Here is an 18,000-nt window from a genome sequence, read left to right on the forward strand (position 1 = left end):
AGAAAAGTCCAACAGAAAATATATCCTAGAATCAGCCCTTAGGCACCAGGGAAAGCCTGTCAACCAACATTTTATCTTGTTGAAGAAGTGAAGAAGTTACTGATTCATTGCTATAGGAGCTGTACCTAAAAAACCCTATTGCAAACTATTTGGTAACCTTGGTGTTATACCTCCAAAGGCCCGATGACTATATTCTAAAGTGCTGGCATCTTCCTTTACCAGAGCTGGTATGTTTTCCCTCTCTGCAAAGGAAAACATCAGGTGGTTAAAGGGTTGGGTTTAAGTACACAGACATTCTGTTAAATTATAACCCTTAAATTATTACTGGGCACTCATATATTTACCTTTTTTGGTCAAGTGGGGAATATGACTTTTTGTTTGTATCTATTTAAAGTACTTCAGTACTTTCCCAAAGTCAGAGAAGGTACAACATTGGTAAAGGTGGGTTCATCTTTACTACAAGATTAGAAACAGAAGCTAGAGACACAGGTGTTTTCTCAAACAGTCTTTCTATTTTGGACATGCATTGTATTGCATTCCAGACACACACATGCCAGTCATCTGACAAGCTAACAATTAAGTCTGAGGCTTAAAAACGAAGGGTTCGAACACACACACATACACACACCAACCAAGAAGCTGGTCAGACAGCATGGAAAGTTTATAAACAATTAGACTATATTTTGTGGCAGACAGGATCCTTATTCTTCTAAGAAGTCTAGCAACAATTCGATTTGTAAAAGGCTATCATCTTCAACTATATTATTCACACCAGGACATAAAAGCTTGGATAAAGTGAGTGCAATGTTCTGACCTACCTACACACGGATAACCATATTAGACATTAGTTGCTTAGTGCTAGTCTAACAGGAGGCCTTTAAAAAGTGCAGTACTCGAAGAGCAAAGCGAATCAATTCCCTTTTAAATACTCATATGGCAATAAAAAACTTAGCATATATGTTAATAAAATCATGTGCAAAGAATTATCAAGGTGACTGTCTAATAAAACCGGTTGTCTTAAAGTGATTTCCCCCCCATAAACCTCTTTGGGCCCGTATATGGTAGCATAAATATTAACACAATTTAGATTCATTCTAGAAAAAGTTTGACTTCAGACCAAAATTATATTTACAAAACAACTACTGTCATCCACAACAGTAGCTAACAAAGGCAAGACTCAGTCCAGCTAAGATAGACTGGTCTGTTGGCTACTTTTGCATTTGGCTTCTTAAAAGGAAAAAAAAAAAGAAGCTTTTTTTTCTTAAAAAAAAAAAAAAAAAAATTAAAATTGACACTAAGTGTAAACGTTTGTAGCTACAGGCACTAGACATCAGGTAGCTCTTCTTGTATATGATTAACGTTACATTACATTCTAAGTGAGGTCATTCTGATCTTTTTGTGATCATGCTAGAGTGGCTGCATTGGGAAATGTCAAAAGAAGCAAAATCCACACACTCAAGAAAAAGCACTAGAAGTAATTAGAAAATAAAATACCAGCTAATACAACTGACAACTGGATTCAATTTGCCCTTTGTGTATAGCTTGTATTGTTGCCGAGTATCTGATATCTGAAGTCTGTAATTCATTTTACTATTCATAACCTTAGAGGTAAGTAACTATTACATATCTTCTTAACTACAAGCACACCCTGGGTCCTCCATCTACCTTTCAGGTGATCTCCTTTAAAGTCACAACACCCAAAAGACAACTTCTATAGCACGTGGATTGTGAAACGTAGTTTAGAAGCCGATTTTGCCTCTTGACATAGAGTAGCCTAGCTTGGCCTCATTGTTGATAAAGGACATGAGCCCCACATAGGTCTCAATGAGAAGAGGACGCTCCAAGACCAGCACTCCACTGGCTCGACCTGGTAAAGGGAATTCCTTCTGGGCCTTCTTGACAGCTTGAATTAATAGAGCCTTGAAGCTTTCCAACTTTAAAGAAAAGAAGAAAGCAGGTTAGTGTCCAGGCAAAATCAAAGCAAACCCTACCTCCCAAGAGTTGGAAGGAAATAATTTGGAGATGAATCTGATGAGAGAAAGGCCTAATGGATGGATCCCAGTCAGTTCTGAGTCCTTCAAGAAGCATCCTTCCCCAAGCCCTTCCATCAGGGAGTGTGATCAACTGCAAATTCTAGTTATGCTCATGATCACCATGTCTTAACTTAAATTTAGCTGTGTAACTGCACGAGGATGGTTGGTGTTGCTGAGTGGTATGGGTTAATACTCACAGCACTTTCTAATATTAACCTAGAAGCAAATTATTTTCATTTCTAAAGGCCTCTTCCCATGAGGTTTGGCAAGAAGTGATGGTACACAGTAGGATTTTTTCTACCCTTACTTGGCAAAGAGATGCAATCTTCTCATCAGCATCTGCCATCGGATGCTCTATAAAAGTGGCATAAGGCAGATTTGTGGACCAGGGATTCCATCTGTTTATGAAGGAGGGGCGGCTTTGCTTATCCCACTGAATTCGAATCCCAAAACCTTCTCGCCTGAAATTGGAAGAGATCAGTCACACAGCAGGATTCAAAGCATCCTGGTTAATCACAAACATATGATAGAAAAAAAAGTCCCATATTTTAAGCGAATTCCCCCTCCCTCCTTGTTTTTTTATAATCTAGAATTCATTCTTGTTCCTAATAATAATAATAATGATTAGTGGCCTTTATCGACAGCTGCTTTAAACACTTTTAATTCTGCTCAATTTAATTAAAATGCCTTAGGTTAAGCTTAAATTCCTGACACTTCTTAGGCTCATTTACTTGAGTCAGTGCAGTACAGTATTGACAAGTTCTGATGGACATTTTCATAACTTCAACTTCCTTTTCTGGTTGTCCTATTGGTACTTAGTTACAAATATTTGCTGGTCTTAGCTTTTCAAGAGTTTTCTGGCCAAATCTTTACTTAACCCTATGAAACATATTAATATTTAAATAGCCACAACTTCCGTGTGTTTTATAATGTAAAAAATACCCCTAAGGCAATAGCATTAGACCAAGGAAGTTGAATGCCACTAAACATTTTATTACAAGAATCTATTCTTTGTAAAGGATATTAAAGCAAAAAGCATCTGTCTCTTTTTCAAACTTAACTGCCCCAAGAACTAGGATGATCAATGCTGCCCTTTTCTAAAGCCAGAGAAAAGATACATTGCAGGAGTTAAATATCGGAGTGGCTGACAACGTGCAACCTTTTAATACGTTCAAATCAATTTACCAGAGCCCTAAACTACAATTTATTTCATAGTCCTTTTTAATGTACTTGGTGGTCTAAAACTGACTTGTTTTTATTCCAAATAATCTTTCAAGTGACTATTGGTGAGGCAGACCCCTCTAAAGCCAAAAGTCCCTTTAATTTCAGGCCAACAGTTTCTTTTAACAGAGGAAGTTTCTCTAAAGCTACTGTGTCTCATCCTTACATGTAAATATTTATCTGGCTTACCATCTGAGGTCAGATTACCTAATTAGTTTTCTTCCCCAAACAATACCAAACGTTCTTAGGCAGTCAGAAAGCAAACAATAAGGAAGAACACCATTAAGAAAGAGCCATTTGCATTCTGGGTAATTAAATTTGCCTCTTTGAATAGGATTCAAAAATTCTAAGTACAAATGCTATGACATAAATTTAAATATCTGTAGTTATGAAAACCTTTCTTTAGAAAGATACGGATAAAAAATTCAAGCCACTTTTGACCAAGTGATAATTCTACTTCCTGAATTCCTTCTAAGTCCAACTCCTTTACTGCAGTTACATTGAGATACATCATCTGCTGGTGCTGTAAAACAGAGGTTGGGCTAATTTATCTCTAAGGCAGAGGCTCCAACTTCTTCGATCAAAAGCTAACCTCTTTTTGTGTCCTGGACCCCTCGGGCAGGGTGGTGAAGCCTATGGACTCCCTCCCAAAAATTACAGTCTTACATGCATAAAACAAAATACACAGGATTACAATTATACTGAAATATAGTTATCTAAATATTAAGGAAAACAAACAAAAAAACCCCCAAGTATGTAAAGCCTGGAATAAGAACCTCTGCTCTAAAGTGCCCTCCTGCTTTAAATTCTAATTCTGTGCTACTGAAGCCATGAATTGAACTTACTTGTTCAGTGACTTAGGAGGAAACTCAAACTCTCCATAAGAAATGGTATCAATTGCATTTAATGATATTTTAACCACCTGCTGGCACTGTAGATTAATGAAGTCATATTTACAGATCAGCAGGGATTGGTCTGTGATGAGAACCAGCCGCTCCTTTTCATTGTTCCAATGGTCAACCCTGGTAAGGCAGAGAAAATGAATCATCTTTTGTAACTCCTCCCCTCAATAAATGAAGAAATGGTGTTAGGTTAGCTGTTCAACAAGGCCGTAGAATCGCCTTCAGTGGGCAGTGGGGGTAGAAGGGTGTGTGGGTGGGTGGGTGTGTGTGTTAGTAAGAGCAAAGTAACAATGGTTCATCCCTCACAGGGACTACTGGGTAACAGCTCCAGGGGACATTCAGGATAGCGTCTTCAACACAAGCTGCTATCTTCTCTGAGGAAATGCTATGTACACCAGCCTCTCCATACCTTTACAGTTTCTAAGCTAGCAGAGACAGACACTCCTCATAACATGATAAAAAGTGGTGCTTTAGATGGGAAAGAACCCCAGAATCGTCCTCTGGTGTTGACCCGTTTTCACCACTGGCACCCGACACTTGTCTTCTGTGGAGATGGTTTCACCAGAAGCATTTGAAAGCACCAAGTTAGGAAGATTCGATCAATCACCTAACCCCAAGATGGCACACTTACTCTGTCAGCAGCCACACTCCCTGCACCTCTCCATCCTCCGTGGGCAGGACCACTAAACGGATTTCTTCTACAGCTTGTTCGATGGTCCCAGGCTTGAACAAAACAAAGGAAAGCAGACATTACACCTTCCTCAGACGTGACGAAATTTTCTTGAACATCCAGAGAATATGTGAGTGTGTGCGTGTGTGTGTTTGTGCATTTCAGTGATGCTTCATAAACTGTTCAGAATAACGATTCCCAAAATCAACAGTCAGGAGGCTTGGTGTACTATCATCTCTATCCCCATCCTTCTCACAAGGTAATATAATACCTTAAGCCCTGTCACAATCCACACCTTCCCCCTCGCCTCCCCAGCCCAAACTACAATCCAAGTCCAGTGAAAAACATGACGGTATCACAGAGGGGCAAAAAAATATGCATGTCATTCAAGAATTAGGGCCCTATACTGAAAAACCTGTGATCTCTGCCCACTCCTTCACCTTTAGGTGAAAATAACCAGATCGCCGCCTGGGAAGCCACAGACCTGTTTGTCTACTACTGTGACTTCAGATACTCAAACCCAAAATGGGATTTTTTTTTTTGCCATAGACTCGCACGTGATTTATTTCAGACATACAATTTAGGAAGCCAATTCAAGGAACTCTCGCTACTACTGCAGATGGGTGCTTTCTTTACACCTTATTTGTCTGGGAGCCAACATTGGTAGAGTAATAGATTTGCACCAGAGAATTCATAAGGGTCTTAACACCCTGCCAGGCTGCCCTCCAGATATGTGCCATCCTGGAAGGAAGGAACATCAAGACTGTATCACTGGTACAGTGAAAAGAGGGCTGGCCATGGGAAGCGGGTGACCTACATTCACATTTTGGCAACTATCGTTACTCAAGGCCAAGTCTCTGCATTCTTGGGCCCCAGCTTCCTCCTCAGTAAAACAGTCAGAATCCTTGTACTACCTGCTTCACAGGGTGGGAATATGGAAGGCTCTTTTAAAACTTTAAAGCATATGGGCCACTACCTGCAAAATGGAACCAAAGTGACCTCATCATCCACCCCCTCCTCATTTTACAGATGAGGAAATGGAGGCCCAGAGAGAAGGCACTTAGCCTGACATCAAACACAGATAGTAAGCGGCCAAGCCAGGACTTAAGTCCAAGCATTTATTTGTAATGGCACGGTGCCGGGTAGGCTGGCACTCCAGGTGTATCCACTGGGAATGATTACAACTCCGGGCAAAGAGAAGCAAATAGGAAGGGAATTTAGGGGAAAGATTGCACAAACAACTGGAGAGGGGACACTTCTAATAGCTAAAGCATTTATTTACATAGCTCTTTAAGGTTTGCAAAATTATTTCCATACATTACTTCATTCGATCGCTGATAAGTCAATCAGTAAGCATTTCTTAAATGTTTATGTCACAGACTCTAGGAATATGAAGGCCAAAAAAAAAAAAAAACCCACCAAAAAGCAAGTCCCTGAAGGAGCTCATACTCTAAAAAAGGGAGACAACTTGTCCCCAGCGCTTAGAAAAGTACCTGGAACACAGTGGGTGCTTAATAAATGCTTGTTGTCTGGACTGGAGATGCAAACCAGATTCCCACTGAATAGGTGGGAAACTCAGAAGCAAAGGCAGTGGGAGGGAGGGACTGCGGCCTCTTGTAGAGGGCAGAAACAGGGATAGAGTACTGGACCGGGAGTCAGGAGACATGAATTCAAATCCAGCTGCCTAGGCAAGTCACCTAACTTGTCTTTGCCTCAGTTTCCTCATCTCTAAAAATAAAATATGCAAAAAATAGGGATAATAATAGCACCTACCTTCCGGAGTGGTGAGGGTCAAATGAGGTAATATTTTTAAATGGCTTGGCAAACCTACATTAATGCTACCTTATTATTATCCTGGGGTCACGGACCCCTTGGGCAGTCTGGAGAGCAGCCTCTTGGACCCTTGCCCAAAGCCTGTTACACGCACGAAACTGAAGACGGGGGCCAGCGGATGCAAAGGAAACTGACCAGGGGGAAACACTAACGTATGAGAAGCCGAAAGAAGCCTGACCCCAGGTCGAAGGGTCAAGTTCACGACCCCAGCCGCGGCGCCCCGTTCTCCAGCTGCCCCCGCCCCATCCCGCGGCCAGCTCACCCACCCGGAACACGAAGTACTCCTTGACGCGGGCGCGGCGCGTGGGGTCGTGCACACTGAACGGCCACAGCGTTTGGCGCATCGGGGTCCTGCCCCCGGCCCCGCCGCCCGGCCCGAGCCCCGCGCCCGGCGCGGTCACGCCCACGCCGCCGTGGGTCGGAATCAGCGTCGTGGGGCTCGTGCCCGCCGAGTCCACCGAATCCCGCAGCTGCAGCATGGCCGCCTTCACCGCCCTCGCCGCCCTCGCCGCCGCCGCCGCCGCCGCCGCCGCCGCCGGGAACGCCCGAGCGTCAAGGACCGCCGGCCCGCTCCCGGGGCAGGCCGAGATGAGCCCCGTCCCGCCCCATCGTTGCCTGTGATTGGCTCCTCCCCGCCCCTCCGCCCCCACTATTGGCTTCTCCAGCTGCTCCTCGAGATAAAACTCCGCCCTCCTGCCGGGCCCCCAACCTGGCTTCGCCTCACTGGCCCCCATGATTGGTTCATCTGGGCCCGTCCCCTCTATTGGCTCAGGCTCCTCGCTTCGTCGTGATTGGGTCTACTGGCCTCTTCGTTCATCATGATTGGCTCAGGTCCGCCGTCCTCACGGCGGCCATTCTCCTCGGCGCCCGCCCCGCGCTGTGATTGGCTCAGCCCGCCGTGGTCACAATCGCTTCCAATCCCTTTGCGGCGGAAATGACGGCGTTAGTCTCAAAGTACTTCCTGTTTACCGTCCTGGAGTCCTCGAGGGTGAGAAGGGAGCTTGCGGAGCTTAAGCGGGGGCATAGGCGGGGTTGTGCTCCATCAGGCAGGGAAAAGAAAAAGAAAACAGCAGGAGCGACGGTCCTCCTCCCTCCTCCGCCCAAACACCCGTCGTGGTTCACCGCGGCCTTAGGATAGATAAGAGGCCTGACTCCTAACCCGGCCTTCCAAGGCCTCCGCCACCTGTCCCCCGCCTCTGATCCCAACCACCGCAGGTCAGAGTTGCGATTTGGCGGCCAGAAGACCCTTCCCCTCATTTGCCCCTCTGACTCAAAGATATATCGGTCAGCCAGCACTTACTAAGCACCTACTGTGTGTCAGGTGCCTAGAGCTTACATTCTGATTTTTAAAGTAGTATTTATATAGCGATTTAAGGTTTTCAACGCGCTTTCCAAATATTTTCTCATTTCATCTTCACAGCAGCCTTGGCAGGGTAGGGGCTGTTATTATCACCTCTATTTTACAGATAAGTAAACTGAGGCAAGCGGAAGTAAAGTGACTGCCGAAAGTCACACAGCTTGTGTCAAAGGTCAGATTTAATAATAATAGCATTTAAATAGCTTTTTAACGTTTTTCAAATAGATTTACAGATCTTAGGAGTAGGTATTATCATCCCCATTTTACAGATGGGGAAAGCGAGGTACAGAGCAGGTCAGTGACTTACCCAAGGTGACGCAGTTAATAAGTGTCAGAGGCAGGATTCGAAATCAAGTCCTGCTCCCTGGCTCAAGGCTTTATCCACTTTGCCACCTGGCTGCCTCTGGGAAGCATTCAAATGGAGACAAGTACATTATCTGTCTATCTGTCTATATATACACACATACGGTAGTGCTGCATACATACGCACATGTACATATATGTGTTTGTGCATGTAACATGTATATATGCACAGATACATATATGCACATGGGTGTATATACACACCTATATACATACACACGCACCATATTTGCTATCGTATTTACCACTTTGGCATTTAAATGTCTCAGAATCTTAGAGCTGGAGGATCTTCCCCAAGAGAGATCATAGGACTGGGACCTGGAAAAGATGGATTCAATGATTCTCTCACCACAGTTAACTCTGAAATCAATGATATCCAGCCCTGATTTTTCTTCTGAATTCTAGTCCCGCATTACCAACTCTGTCCTGTGTATCCCTACCTGGATATCCCATAAGCACCTCAAACTCATCGTTTTCAAAACAGAACTTGGTAAATTTTTGTTCCAAAACACATTCTTCCAAATTTTCTCATTTATTTTGATAGTTCCACCATTCTTTGAGCCAATCAGGCAGTCAACAAGCATTTATTAAGCACCTACTATGTGCCAGGCACTGTGCTAAGCACTGGGAATACAAAGAAAAGTGGAAAATAGTCCTTGCCTTAAAGGAGCTCATGATCATTAAAAGGGAGACAAAATGTAAAAAGTTTTACTTTCTAGATGTGTACAGATTAAATGGAAGGTAATCTCAGAATGCACTGGGTTCCCAATCCTGCTGCAGTCCTTGTATCTTCACTATCCCTCAACCTCCATGTCAATAAGTCTCGTCCACTCTACCTCTCATCGTTGCCAAAATTATGTATGTATTATATATATATTTTTATATTATATTTACTATATTTATATATTTAAACTTATATTTATTGAGAAATTTATTATATTTATATTTATTTTATATTTTGGTGAGGCAATCAGGGTTAAATGACTTGCCCAGGGTAAGTGTCAACTGTTTGAGGTTGGATTTGAACTTGAGTCCTCCTGACTCCAAGGCGGAGCTCTATCCACTGTACCACTGAGCTGCCCCTAAAATGGTATTCTTAAAATCCAGATGTGACCATGGAATAGTGCCCCCACTTGACCCCCACGCTGACATTGAATGTCAGACTCTTGTCTCTGTTAGGAGGTACAACATCCTCAGCTTCTCATTTATCTTTTTTTAAATTTTTTTGTTTTCAACGTTTACTTCCACAAGATTTTGAGTTCCAAATTTTCACCCCATCTTGCCCCTCCCCCCACCCCAAGATGGCATGCATTCTGAATACCCCTTCGCCTAGTCTGCCTTCCCTTCTATCTCTCCCGCCCTTCTCTTATCCCCTTCTCCTTCAATTTTCCTGTAGGGCAGGATGGATTTCTGTACCCCATTTCCTGTGTTTCTTATTTCCAAGTTGCATGTGAAACTTTGGGTTCCAAATTTTCTCCCTTCCTCCCTCCCCACCCACCCTCATTGATAAGGCAGGCAACTCAATATAGGTTATATATGTGCAGTTATGCAAAACACTTCCATGTAGACATGCTGTGAAAACCTGACTCTATTTCCCTTAATCCTATCCCACCCCCCATTTATTCTATTTTTTCTTTTGACACCGACCCTCCTCAGAAGTACTTCCTTCTGATTATCCCCTTTCCTAATCTGCCCTCCTCTCTATCATCCCTCTACTCCCTTGTCTGTCCCCCCCATATTCCTGTAGGGTAAGACAGATTTCCATACCCAATTGAGTGTGTATGTTATTCCCTCCTTAAGTCAAATTCTATGAGAATAAGATTCACTCATTCCCTCTCACCTTCCCCATTTCCCCTCCACTGTAAGAGCCTTTTCTTTTCTGTTTATTTTTTTGTGAGATAATTTAACCCCGTTCTACCTCTCCCTTTCTCCTTTTCCTAGTATAATCCTCTTTCCCCCCTTAATCTTATTCTCCAGATATGACCCCTTCATTTTCAACTCACCCTGTGCCCTCTATCTATCTATCTATATCTATATATACATACATATAATTTTTTCCCTCCAACTACCCTAATACTGACAAAGGTCTCAGTTACAAATATCTTTCCATGCAGGAGTGTAAACAGTTCAACCATAATAAGTCTCTTAATGATTTTCTCTTTCCTGTTTACCTCTTCATGTTTCAGCTTCTCATTTAGAGCCCTCCGAAGTCTAGCTCCCAACCAGACTCATTTCCTATTCCTTCCCTCTGTGTCCTCTCTATTGCAGACAAACAGGCTTACAATGCCTCCTCTCCGTGCATGGCACGTTCTATCTCTTGCCTCCCTTCCTTTGCCCAGGTGGTTCCCCCATGTCTGGAAGGTTCTCTCTCCTCTCCTCAGCTTCACTTCATGGAGTCCCGGACTTCCTTCAAAGCCCAGCTGAAGGGCCACCTCCTACCTGAAGCCTTCCTTAACCTCCTCCCAGTTATTCATGTTCTTTCCATGTTTACATAGTACACATGCTTTATGTACTTAGTTACAAAGTACATATACTTCGTCTGTCCGAGGGCAGGGACTTTCCTTTTTGTCTTCAGCCTATCATACAGAGCCTGGCACTTAATAAAGTTGTTGAATTGAATTGAGGTCAGTGCTCAGGGCTTGGTTTTTATTTACAAGGACGGAGACCTCCGTAAAAGAGGAACAGTTTTGGTCTTACTCTTACCAGATGAGCTTTTAGAATTCAGTCAGCATCTTCTGAAGGGCCTGGTCGTGGAAATCCTAGGATATTAGAGGGAGATCATTGACTCCAAGGCTACTTTTCTAAAGGAGGAAACTGAGGCCCAGAGAGGGGAGTGGATTTGCCCGAGGTTGCACAGCTCCAGGAGTCAGGCCCTGGCCCTCAAACTCAGGACCGCACACTCCTCAGAGCCAGCTTGCCCTTCGCCCAAGTGCAGGAATCCCATCCTCACGTCCCTGGCGTGCGGTCATTCATTCAGCCTATGCTCGAACCCCTGCAAGCATGAGAAGGGGCTCACAAAGTGTCCCATTGCAAGGTTGGGCGGCATTTGACAGACTGGATGGTTAGCAAGGCTCCTCTTCATGTCACATAGTTCTTTGCAAACTCTACAACGCTCTGAAACTACTCATTACTGTTTCAGCCAGCATTACAAAGCACCAAAGGATTGGAAACGGGGTCGTTCTGTTTCCCTGTTGTGCGCCCCTCCGTTTCCCCCAGGCCAGGCGAAGTTCTGCTCCTTGTAGGAAACCCTTCTGGCATCTCTCCTTTGCAATTACCTCACTCTGAAGGTATAGTTAACATGTGAGCATGACGGTGCATCCCCATCACTACCCTCCTTAGATTGTAAGCTCACTGAGGGCGGGGACTGTGCTTCTTTGCATCTTCTCTAATACAATGCTGTGCTCACAGTGGGTGAAGAATAACAATAGCTAGCGTTTATATAGTGCCTACTATGTGCCAGGCACTGGGCTAAGTACTTGTGGAATATCTTCTTTGTGCGTGACTACAACTCTTGGAGGTAGGTGCTTTTATTACCTCTCTTCTACAGTTTAGAAAACCTAGGTAGACAAAGGTTAAGCTTCTGCTGTCTTTGGCTAAATTTGAATTGGGTCTTCCTAGCTCCAGGCCCAGCTTTACCCACTGTGCCACCAGCTGCCATAATAAATATTGTTAAATCAGGAATAAATGCTGTTTGTGATCTTTTTACTGCGTTTCTTCAGGCTTCTTGGAATACACATGTATTTTCTCTTTTTGTGTGCGGGGGCCTGGATTTGTGATTAAATTGGTAGAAGAAACTCAATTCTAATAACACAAACTGGCACATACTGTGAAATTCATAGTTTTAGAGAGGGGAAGTGATTTAAGGAGCTGCCTACCCTACCTACCTTAATATGGGGGCGGACTTGGAAATTTGTAGCAGCTCTGTCTCCAGCCCATCCTAAGGGCTCCATCAGCAATACAGAATATCCTTGAATACATCTTATTTGGACACAGATCTAATGTGTGGGGCTTTCTCCTCTTTCTCACCACTACTTCCCAGGGCAGATGCCGATCTGCCACATTTGAAGGAGTCTTTGTGGCCAAATGTACGAGTCGAAATGTGTGGGGGAAACTGATCAAGTCTCCTTCAAATCCACCTCATTCAGATCACTGTCATGAGTGGGAAAATATTGGAATATTCTAAGTGGATATGTTTGACTTATTAAGAAAGGGCATTTACTGCACCTGGGTGGGTATGAAGACAGGCTGTTACTGTCGCCTCTAGACAAAGACTAACATTGCTGATGTCATATGAATCCCCATCTGACCTGCCTGCCAGGCCTGTGGCAGTCTCACCTCATCTGGCAGTAGCAGCAAAGTCTGGGAGTCTCATAAGAGCAGAGATTTTTAGAGACTTTTTCCCCCTTCCCTTTCTCTTCTGAGGGGTTGGGAATATGACAAGTGATAGTGTTTCTCATAGGAAAAATGAGGTGAGAAGTGAGTCCAGGCCTCAAGTTTGTCCTTTTTTTTTTTTTTTAAACAAAACATATTAAAACAAAATAAGAGACCTTCCTAGCGGGAAACAGTAGCTTTCTTTCTTTTTTTTTTTATATGTAGCAATTGACTTTTCTCATATTTGGTGAGCCATTGAGATTCAACAAACATCTTTTAAAGGTCCTAGTCATAGAAAGTAAGTATAATTGGATGTAGAGATTAAGGGGTGCAGTGAGGAGAGGACCCAAAGGAGGTGGTATTGTTTTTCCAATCTTCTTTCATTTTATCCCCACCTGTGCACTCTTTGATGTCCCGGTACCCACCTCCTTTCCTCACTGATCCTCAGACCCGACGGTCCATCCTCTGTCTCCATACCCTTGTACTGGCTGCCCACCACATTCCCTGGTTTTCCTCAAGACTCAAGAGACCTTTCTTTCCCAATCCCCTTAGCTTCTGGTACCTCCCCCTTTAATGTAACTTTCCATCTACTTTATGTGTCTCATATACACACTTATTTACGCCAAATCCCACCATTTTCAGGAGACCTTTCCTGGGTTTCCCAGGTCTTCTTCCCAAGTCTCCCACCACTGATGTTAATTTCCACATATAGTGTGAATACCTTTCATGCACATAGTATTTCTGTAACAGGAATACCAGACCCCACTGTGTTAATCCTTCATTGAGTCCCCATCAGCCAGTCTTCTCATTATATTTTTCATGTTGTTGGCCATTAGAATGTAAGATCCTGGAGACCAGAGAATTTTTTTCTATCAACATTCTTAAATGCCAGACTAGGAGTCAGTATTTTACTCAATATGTGATAATGAACTCCAGAAAATTTTTGATCAGGAAAGAGACGTGGCCAGATCTAGGTCTTAGGAAGATCATCTTGGCAGCCGTGGCGGCTAGATTAGAAAGAGAAGAACTAACTGGAAGAGAAACCAGCTGGGAAAAGGAAAATTTTTAAATGGTGTAAGCAGTAAAAAGAATTGTAAAGAAAGACAAAAATATTTTTTAAAAAAGCAGAGTATGAACAACAACCAAAAGGAAGCTATTTTACTAGTCAAGGTGCGTGATTAGAGGAAAGGGTTTAGGTCCAGTAAGAAGTTGAATGAACAGTACTGATTGCATGTTAGGGGTGATAATGATAGCAAACATTTATGTAGTACTTACTATGTGTTTGGCACCGTGTTAACAAGCCTTTTATACATATGGTCTCATTTGCTCCTCACAACAATCCTGGGAGGTAGGTGCTATTATTCCGATTTTACAGATGAAGAAATTAAGGCAAACAGCTGAAGTGACTTTCCCAGGGTCTCTAAGTATCTGAGGCTGGCTTTGAACTCAGGTCTTCCTGGCTCCAGAACTTGTGCTCTAGCTGCCTCAGGTGGGTGATAGAGGGAGAGAAAAGAGTCAGGTGGCTCTGAAGATCATAGTGTTATGGGGGTTTGGTACATGAGGCATAGAGTGCCTCAGAGGGGTCTCCATGTGGAGGATGCTAGGAAGCTGCCTCGCACAACCAGACGATCGTGAGGGTATGTATGGGAAGTGCCTTGGAGGAATGAGGAGTGTGTGTAGACAGTTTATAACTGATGCTGGTTGGGAGGAGCCTTTTTTTATTGGTTGCATGTCAGGAAGTCTTGGAATTTTCAAAAAGGCCAGAGTCTGCTTCAACTGGCTCTTGCCCTCATTGTCTGCTGCTGCACCCTGTGGGGTGGTAGCTTATTATTGTTTTGATGATAAAATGAGATATTTGTGCTTTGCAAAGTACTCTTCAAACTTAAAGAGCTATATAAATCTAGCTATGGTTATTAATTATTGTTACTCCTTGGAGTCTCTGGGCCTCAGTTTCCCCATATATTAAAAAGGCCAGTCTGGTCTAAATAACTCCCCAGGTTGCTCCCAATTTCAAACCAATGGCCCTACTTTCTAACTCTCATTTCTGCAAACAAAAAGGTGTGCCCGTGATTTTATTATGTTGTCATTTTGGTTCCAACCAGCAGGTGGCAGGATCACCGCCTATCCTCGGCCAACTAAGTCCAACGTCTTTATTCGGCATTAAAATTGAGCTCTGCTGTCTCATTCACCGGGGTTGCCTAGTGAAATGATTATTTCTCTTATCTTCCTGTGGAAGAATATTGAAATTCCCAGCTGGAAAGTTTGGATGCTTATCTTCATTTCCAGGCATCGTGATTCAGTCTTTCAAGAATTAATGTGTCCATAATTTTGATATCTGTCACTTGGAGCCGCTGGTAGCTGGAGAGCCAGGCCCACAAACCAGCCCTGGCAGGCTGGTATTAAATAAGGACAAGGAATGAAAAAGGGAATAGAAGCCAGCCAAGCCAACCCTGGTGCTTGGCTTCCCCTGATCGCCAAGCACAATGTTGACACTCAATAAATATAAAATCCTGCAACCTCTCTCTCTGCTGTGTGAGACTGCTCGATTGGTTGTCTTATCTGAATTGAATCACCCTGCTTGTCAAGATCATTTCCCATTTGACTGGAGAATATTTTCTTCCCACAGAACTCAGTGGGTAGAACTGACTTTTCAAAGGTGACTCAGCTTTGGGGGCTATTCTCCTTGGGGGAAGGGTGTTCCTGACTTTCTCTCTTTCTCTGTGTCTGATAGACTCAGAGAGTCATAGGTCTTTAGAGCTGGGAAAGACCTTGGAGACAATCACATCCAACCTCCTTGGTTTATAGAAGAGGAAACTGAGGCCCAGAGAGAAGAAGGGATTTGCCCAAATTGACCACAGAGCCCAGAGTAGACTTTGTGTCTCCTGACTTTTAATCTGGGTCTCTGAGTCAACTTGTGTAGAGATTTCTGGCACCACGACTGTATCTGTAACTTGTTCCATGCTTCAGGATGTGTCCCTTGGCGTGACTTCATCAAGAACTGTCATGCCAAGCTAGCCTCATTTCCTTTTTTGATGGGGTTACTCAATTGGTAGTTCAAAGGGAAATATAATAGATAAAGTTTGCCTGGATTCTAGTATAAAGCATTTGGCCAAGTCTTTTGTGCTATTCTTGTGGAAAAGATGGAGAGATCAGACAGCAGAACAGTTAGATGAGTTTGTAATTGGCTGAATGGTCAGCTACATCGAGGCCTCTAACAAATGGTTCTGTGTCAGCTTGGAACGGAAAGCTTCTAGTGCAGAGTTAAAGACCACAGGCTACTGGATATAGCACTATTGAATTTTAATCAGTAACTTGGATAAAGGCCTACATGGCATCCTTTTTATATTTTCCGATGACTTTAAGCTGAAGAGTGATAGCCGACGTGACAGAGTTTAGATCCAAAAATATCTTGACAAGATGAAATTTAGCAGGGATGAAGTATAAACTGTCACACTTCAGTTAAAAGAAAATCAACTTCCCAAGTCCAAGATAGGGAGGGAAGGCACAGCTAGACATCAGTTCATCTGAAAAAGATTTGGGGTGGTCTTCGTTTAAAAGGAGCTGATCGCTGTGGGCATCCTATTGACTTAGAAAACCACAAATTAACATTATCTATATTCCCCTGTATTTTCATTTATTTTGTTAATATTTCTCAATTATATTTCAATTTGATCCTTACCATGATTCTGTGTGGGTCAAAGACCATAAGTATAATAGAAGTCTAGAGAAGGGAGTGGTGTGTGTGGTCTGAAATAGTCAAGGAAGACTTCCCGGGGAAAGTAGGATTTGAACCTGACCTTGAAGGACACACACACACACACACACACACACACACACACACACACAGGCATCCACATACATGCACACGTGCACACATACACACGCACACCCCCCCACACGCACTTGCACACGAGCGTGCACACACGCACCTCCCCCCCCCCCCCCCCACATACTGGCTCTCTGAGGACCTCTGAGGGGTTTAGGATCTGGTGATGAGACTTCCTTGTAGGAGGCTGCCTCTTCTGATGTAGCTGAGAGGCTCTGCAGACACAGGCCACACTCCATTCCCATGAGGTCTCCCTAGTATCTCCCCAGTCACCTGTGACTTTGGGCAGTCACTTAGCCTCCAGGGTCTCAGTTTCCTCATCTGTAAAATGAAGGCTTGGACTTGGAAGTCCTAGGATTATAAAACCATAAGGGACTTTAGAAGCCAGCTGGTCCACCCTCCACCAATTTTGCAGACCAAGAAGCTAAGGCCCATGGAGGTTAATTGGTTCGACCAAGGCCAGCCAGCTAGGTGGGATTTAATAACAGTTAGCATTTAAGTAGTGCTCGAAGACTTGCAAAGCTGTTTACAAATATCATCTCTTTTGATCCTCACAGCAACACTGAGAGGTGGGTGCTGTTATTATCACCACCATTTTACAGTTAAGAAACTGAGGCAGACAGAGGCTGAGTAACTTGCTCAGGGTGGCACAATTTGTAAGTGTCAAAGGCCAGATGTGGACTCAGGACTTCCTGATTCCAAGTCCTGTGCTCTAACCACTGCATCCCCCAGCTGCCCCCGTCTTTTGCTTTGAGAGCTCTTTCCCCTCTCCTGCACTGCCTCTGGGTCTCTTCCAGCCCTGTATCCTTTGGTCCTTCCATGGGCCGATGGGAATCCCAATTGGGGAGCATGACAAATGACAGGCGGCCCTTGGTGATGGATAAGGAGGAAATCAAAGAGAGGACGGCACTCCCCCAAGGTTGCCCCAAGGTGGGTGGCCAGGCTGGCCGTGAGGCCGGTGGTCCTGCTGCTTCCATCCTCCTAGTCAATCATATTTGGAGTGCCTGCTGGGTGCAAGGCTTTCTGCTAAGCACCCACGCTTCCTTCATTATCCTGAATTATCCCTTCCTCTTCTAGAAAATGAAAAGGGCTGGTTTCATTGAAGTGATTTTGAGGTCCTTTCAGTCGTAAAAGTCAATGCTTCCACGATATTCCTTTCTAGAGGGACCTTCTCACTATTGTTATCTCTCTACTTAGACTGGATGCTGCCTGGGAATGTGAGCAAAGACACTCCCCCCTCCCCACACTCCTAAATCATGGGATTACAGGGACAGCTAGGTGAAGCAATGGATAGTGTACCAACCCTGGAGTCAGGAGGACCTGAGTTCAAATCTGACCTCAGATACTTGACACTTACTAGCTGTGTGACCCTGGGCAAGTCACTTAACTCCATTGCCTAGCAAAAAACAACAACAAAAAAATAT

General features: G+C 43.8%; 1 protein-coding gene across 1 annotated transcript; it reads right to left on the bottom strand.

The window, feature by feature from the left end:
• Positions 1-436: 436 nt before the first annotated feature.
• On the bottom strand, positions 437-7,140 carry LOC114029465 (tumor protein p63-regulated gene 1-like protein). The gene is made up of 5 exons (XM_027843910.1): positions 6,926-7,140; positions 4,788-4,879; positions 4,100-4,276; positions 2,341-2,494; positions 437-1,934 (listed from the first exon to the last, which is right to left on the bottom strand). Exons 1-5 carry the CDS (start codon positions 7,136-7,138, stop codon positions 1,740-1,742), a joined length of 831 nt encoding a protein of 276 aa, XP_027699711.1. The 5' UTR covers positions 7,139-7,140; the 3' UTR covers positions 437-1,739.
• Between the last annotated feature and the right edge of the window lie 10,860 nt (positions 7,141-18,000).

Source organism: Vombatus ursinus, unplaced genomic scaffold, assembly GCF_900497805.2.
Source record: "Vombatus ursinus unplaced genomic scaffold, bare-nosed wombat genome assembly UNPS02014932.1, whole genome shotgun sequence".
Lineage (NCBI taxonomy): Eukaryota > Metazoa > Chordata > Mammalia > Diprotodontia > Vombatidae > Vombatus > Vombatus ursinus.

What these genes read in the sequence shown, in the direction of transcription:
- LOC114029465 (XM_027843910.1), bottom strand. Translation starts at nt 7,138, where the DNA reads ATGCTGCAGCTGCGGGATTCGGTGGACTCGGCGGGCACGAGCCCCACG. An exon ending in GGAGTGTGGCTGCTGACAGA is followed by an intron (nt 4,277 to 4,787) that starts GTAAGTGTGCCA and finishes CTGCCTTACCAG; the next exon opens with GGTTGACCATTGGAACAATG. An exon ending in CCTCCTAAGTCACTGAACAA is followed by an intron (nt 2,495 to 4,099) that starts GTAAGTTCAATT and finishes TTCCAATTTCAG; the next exon opens with GCGAGAAGGTTTTGGGATTC.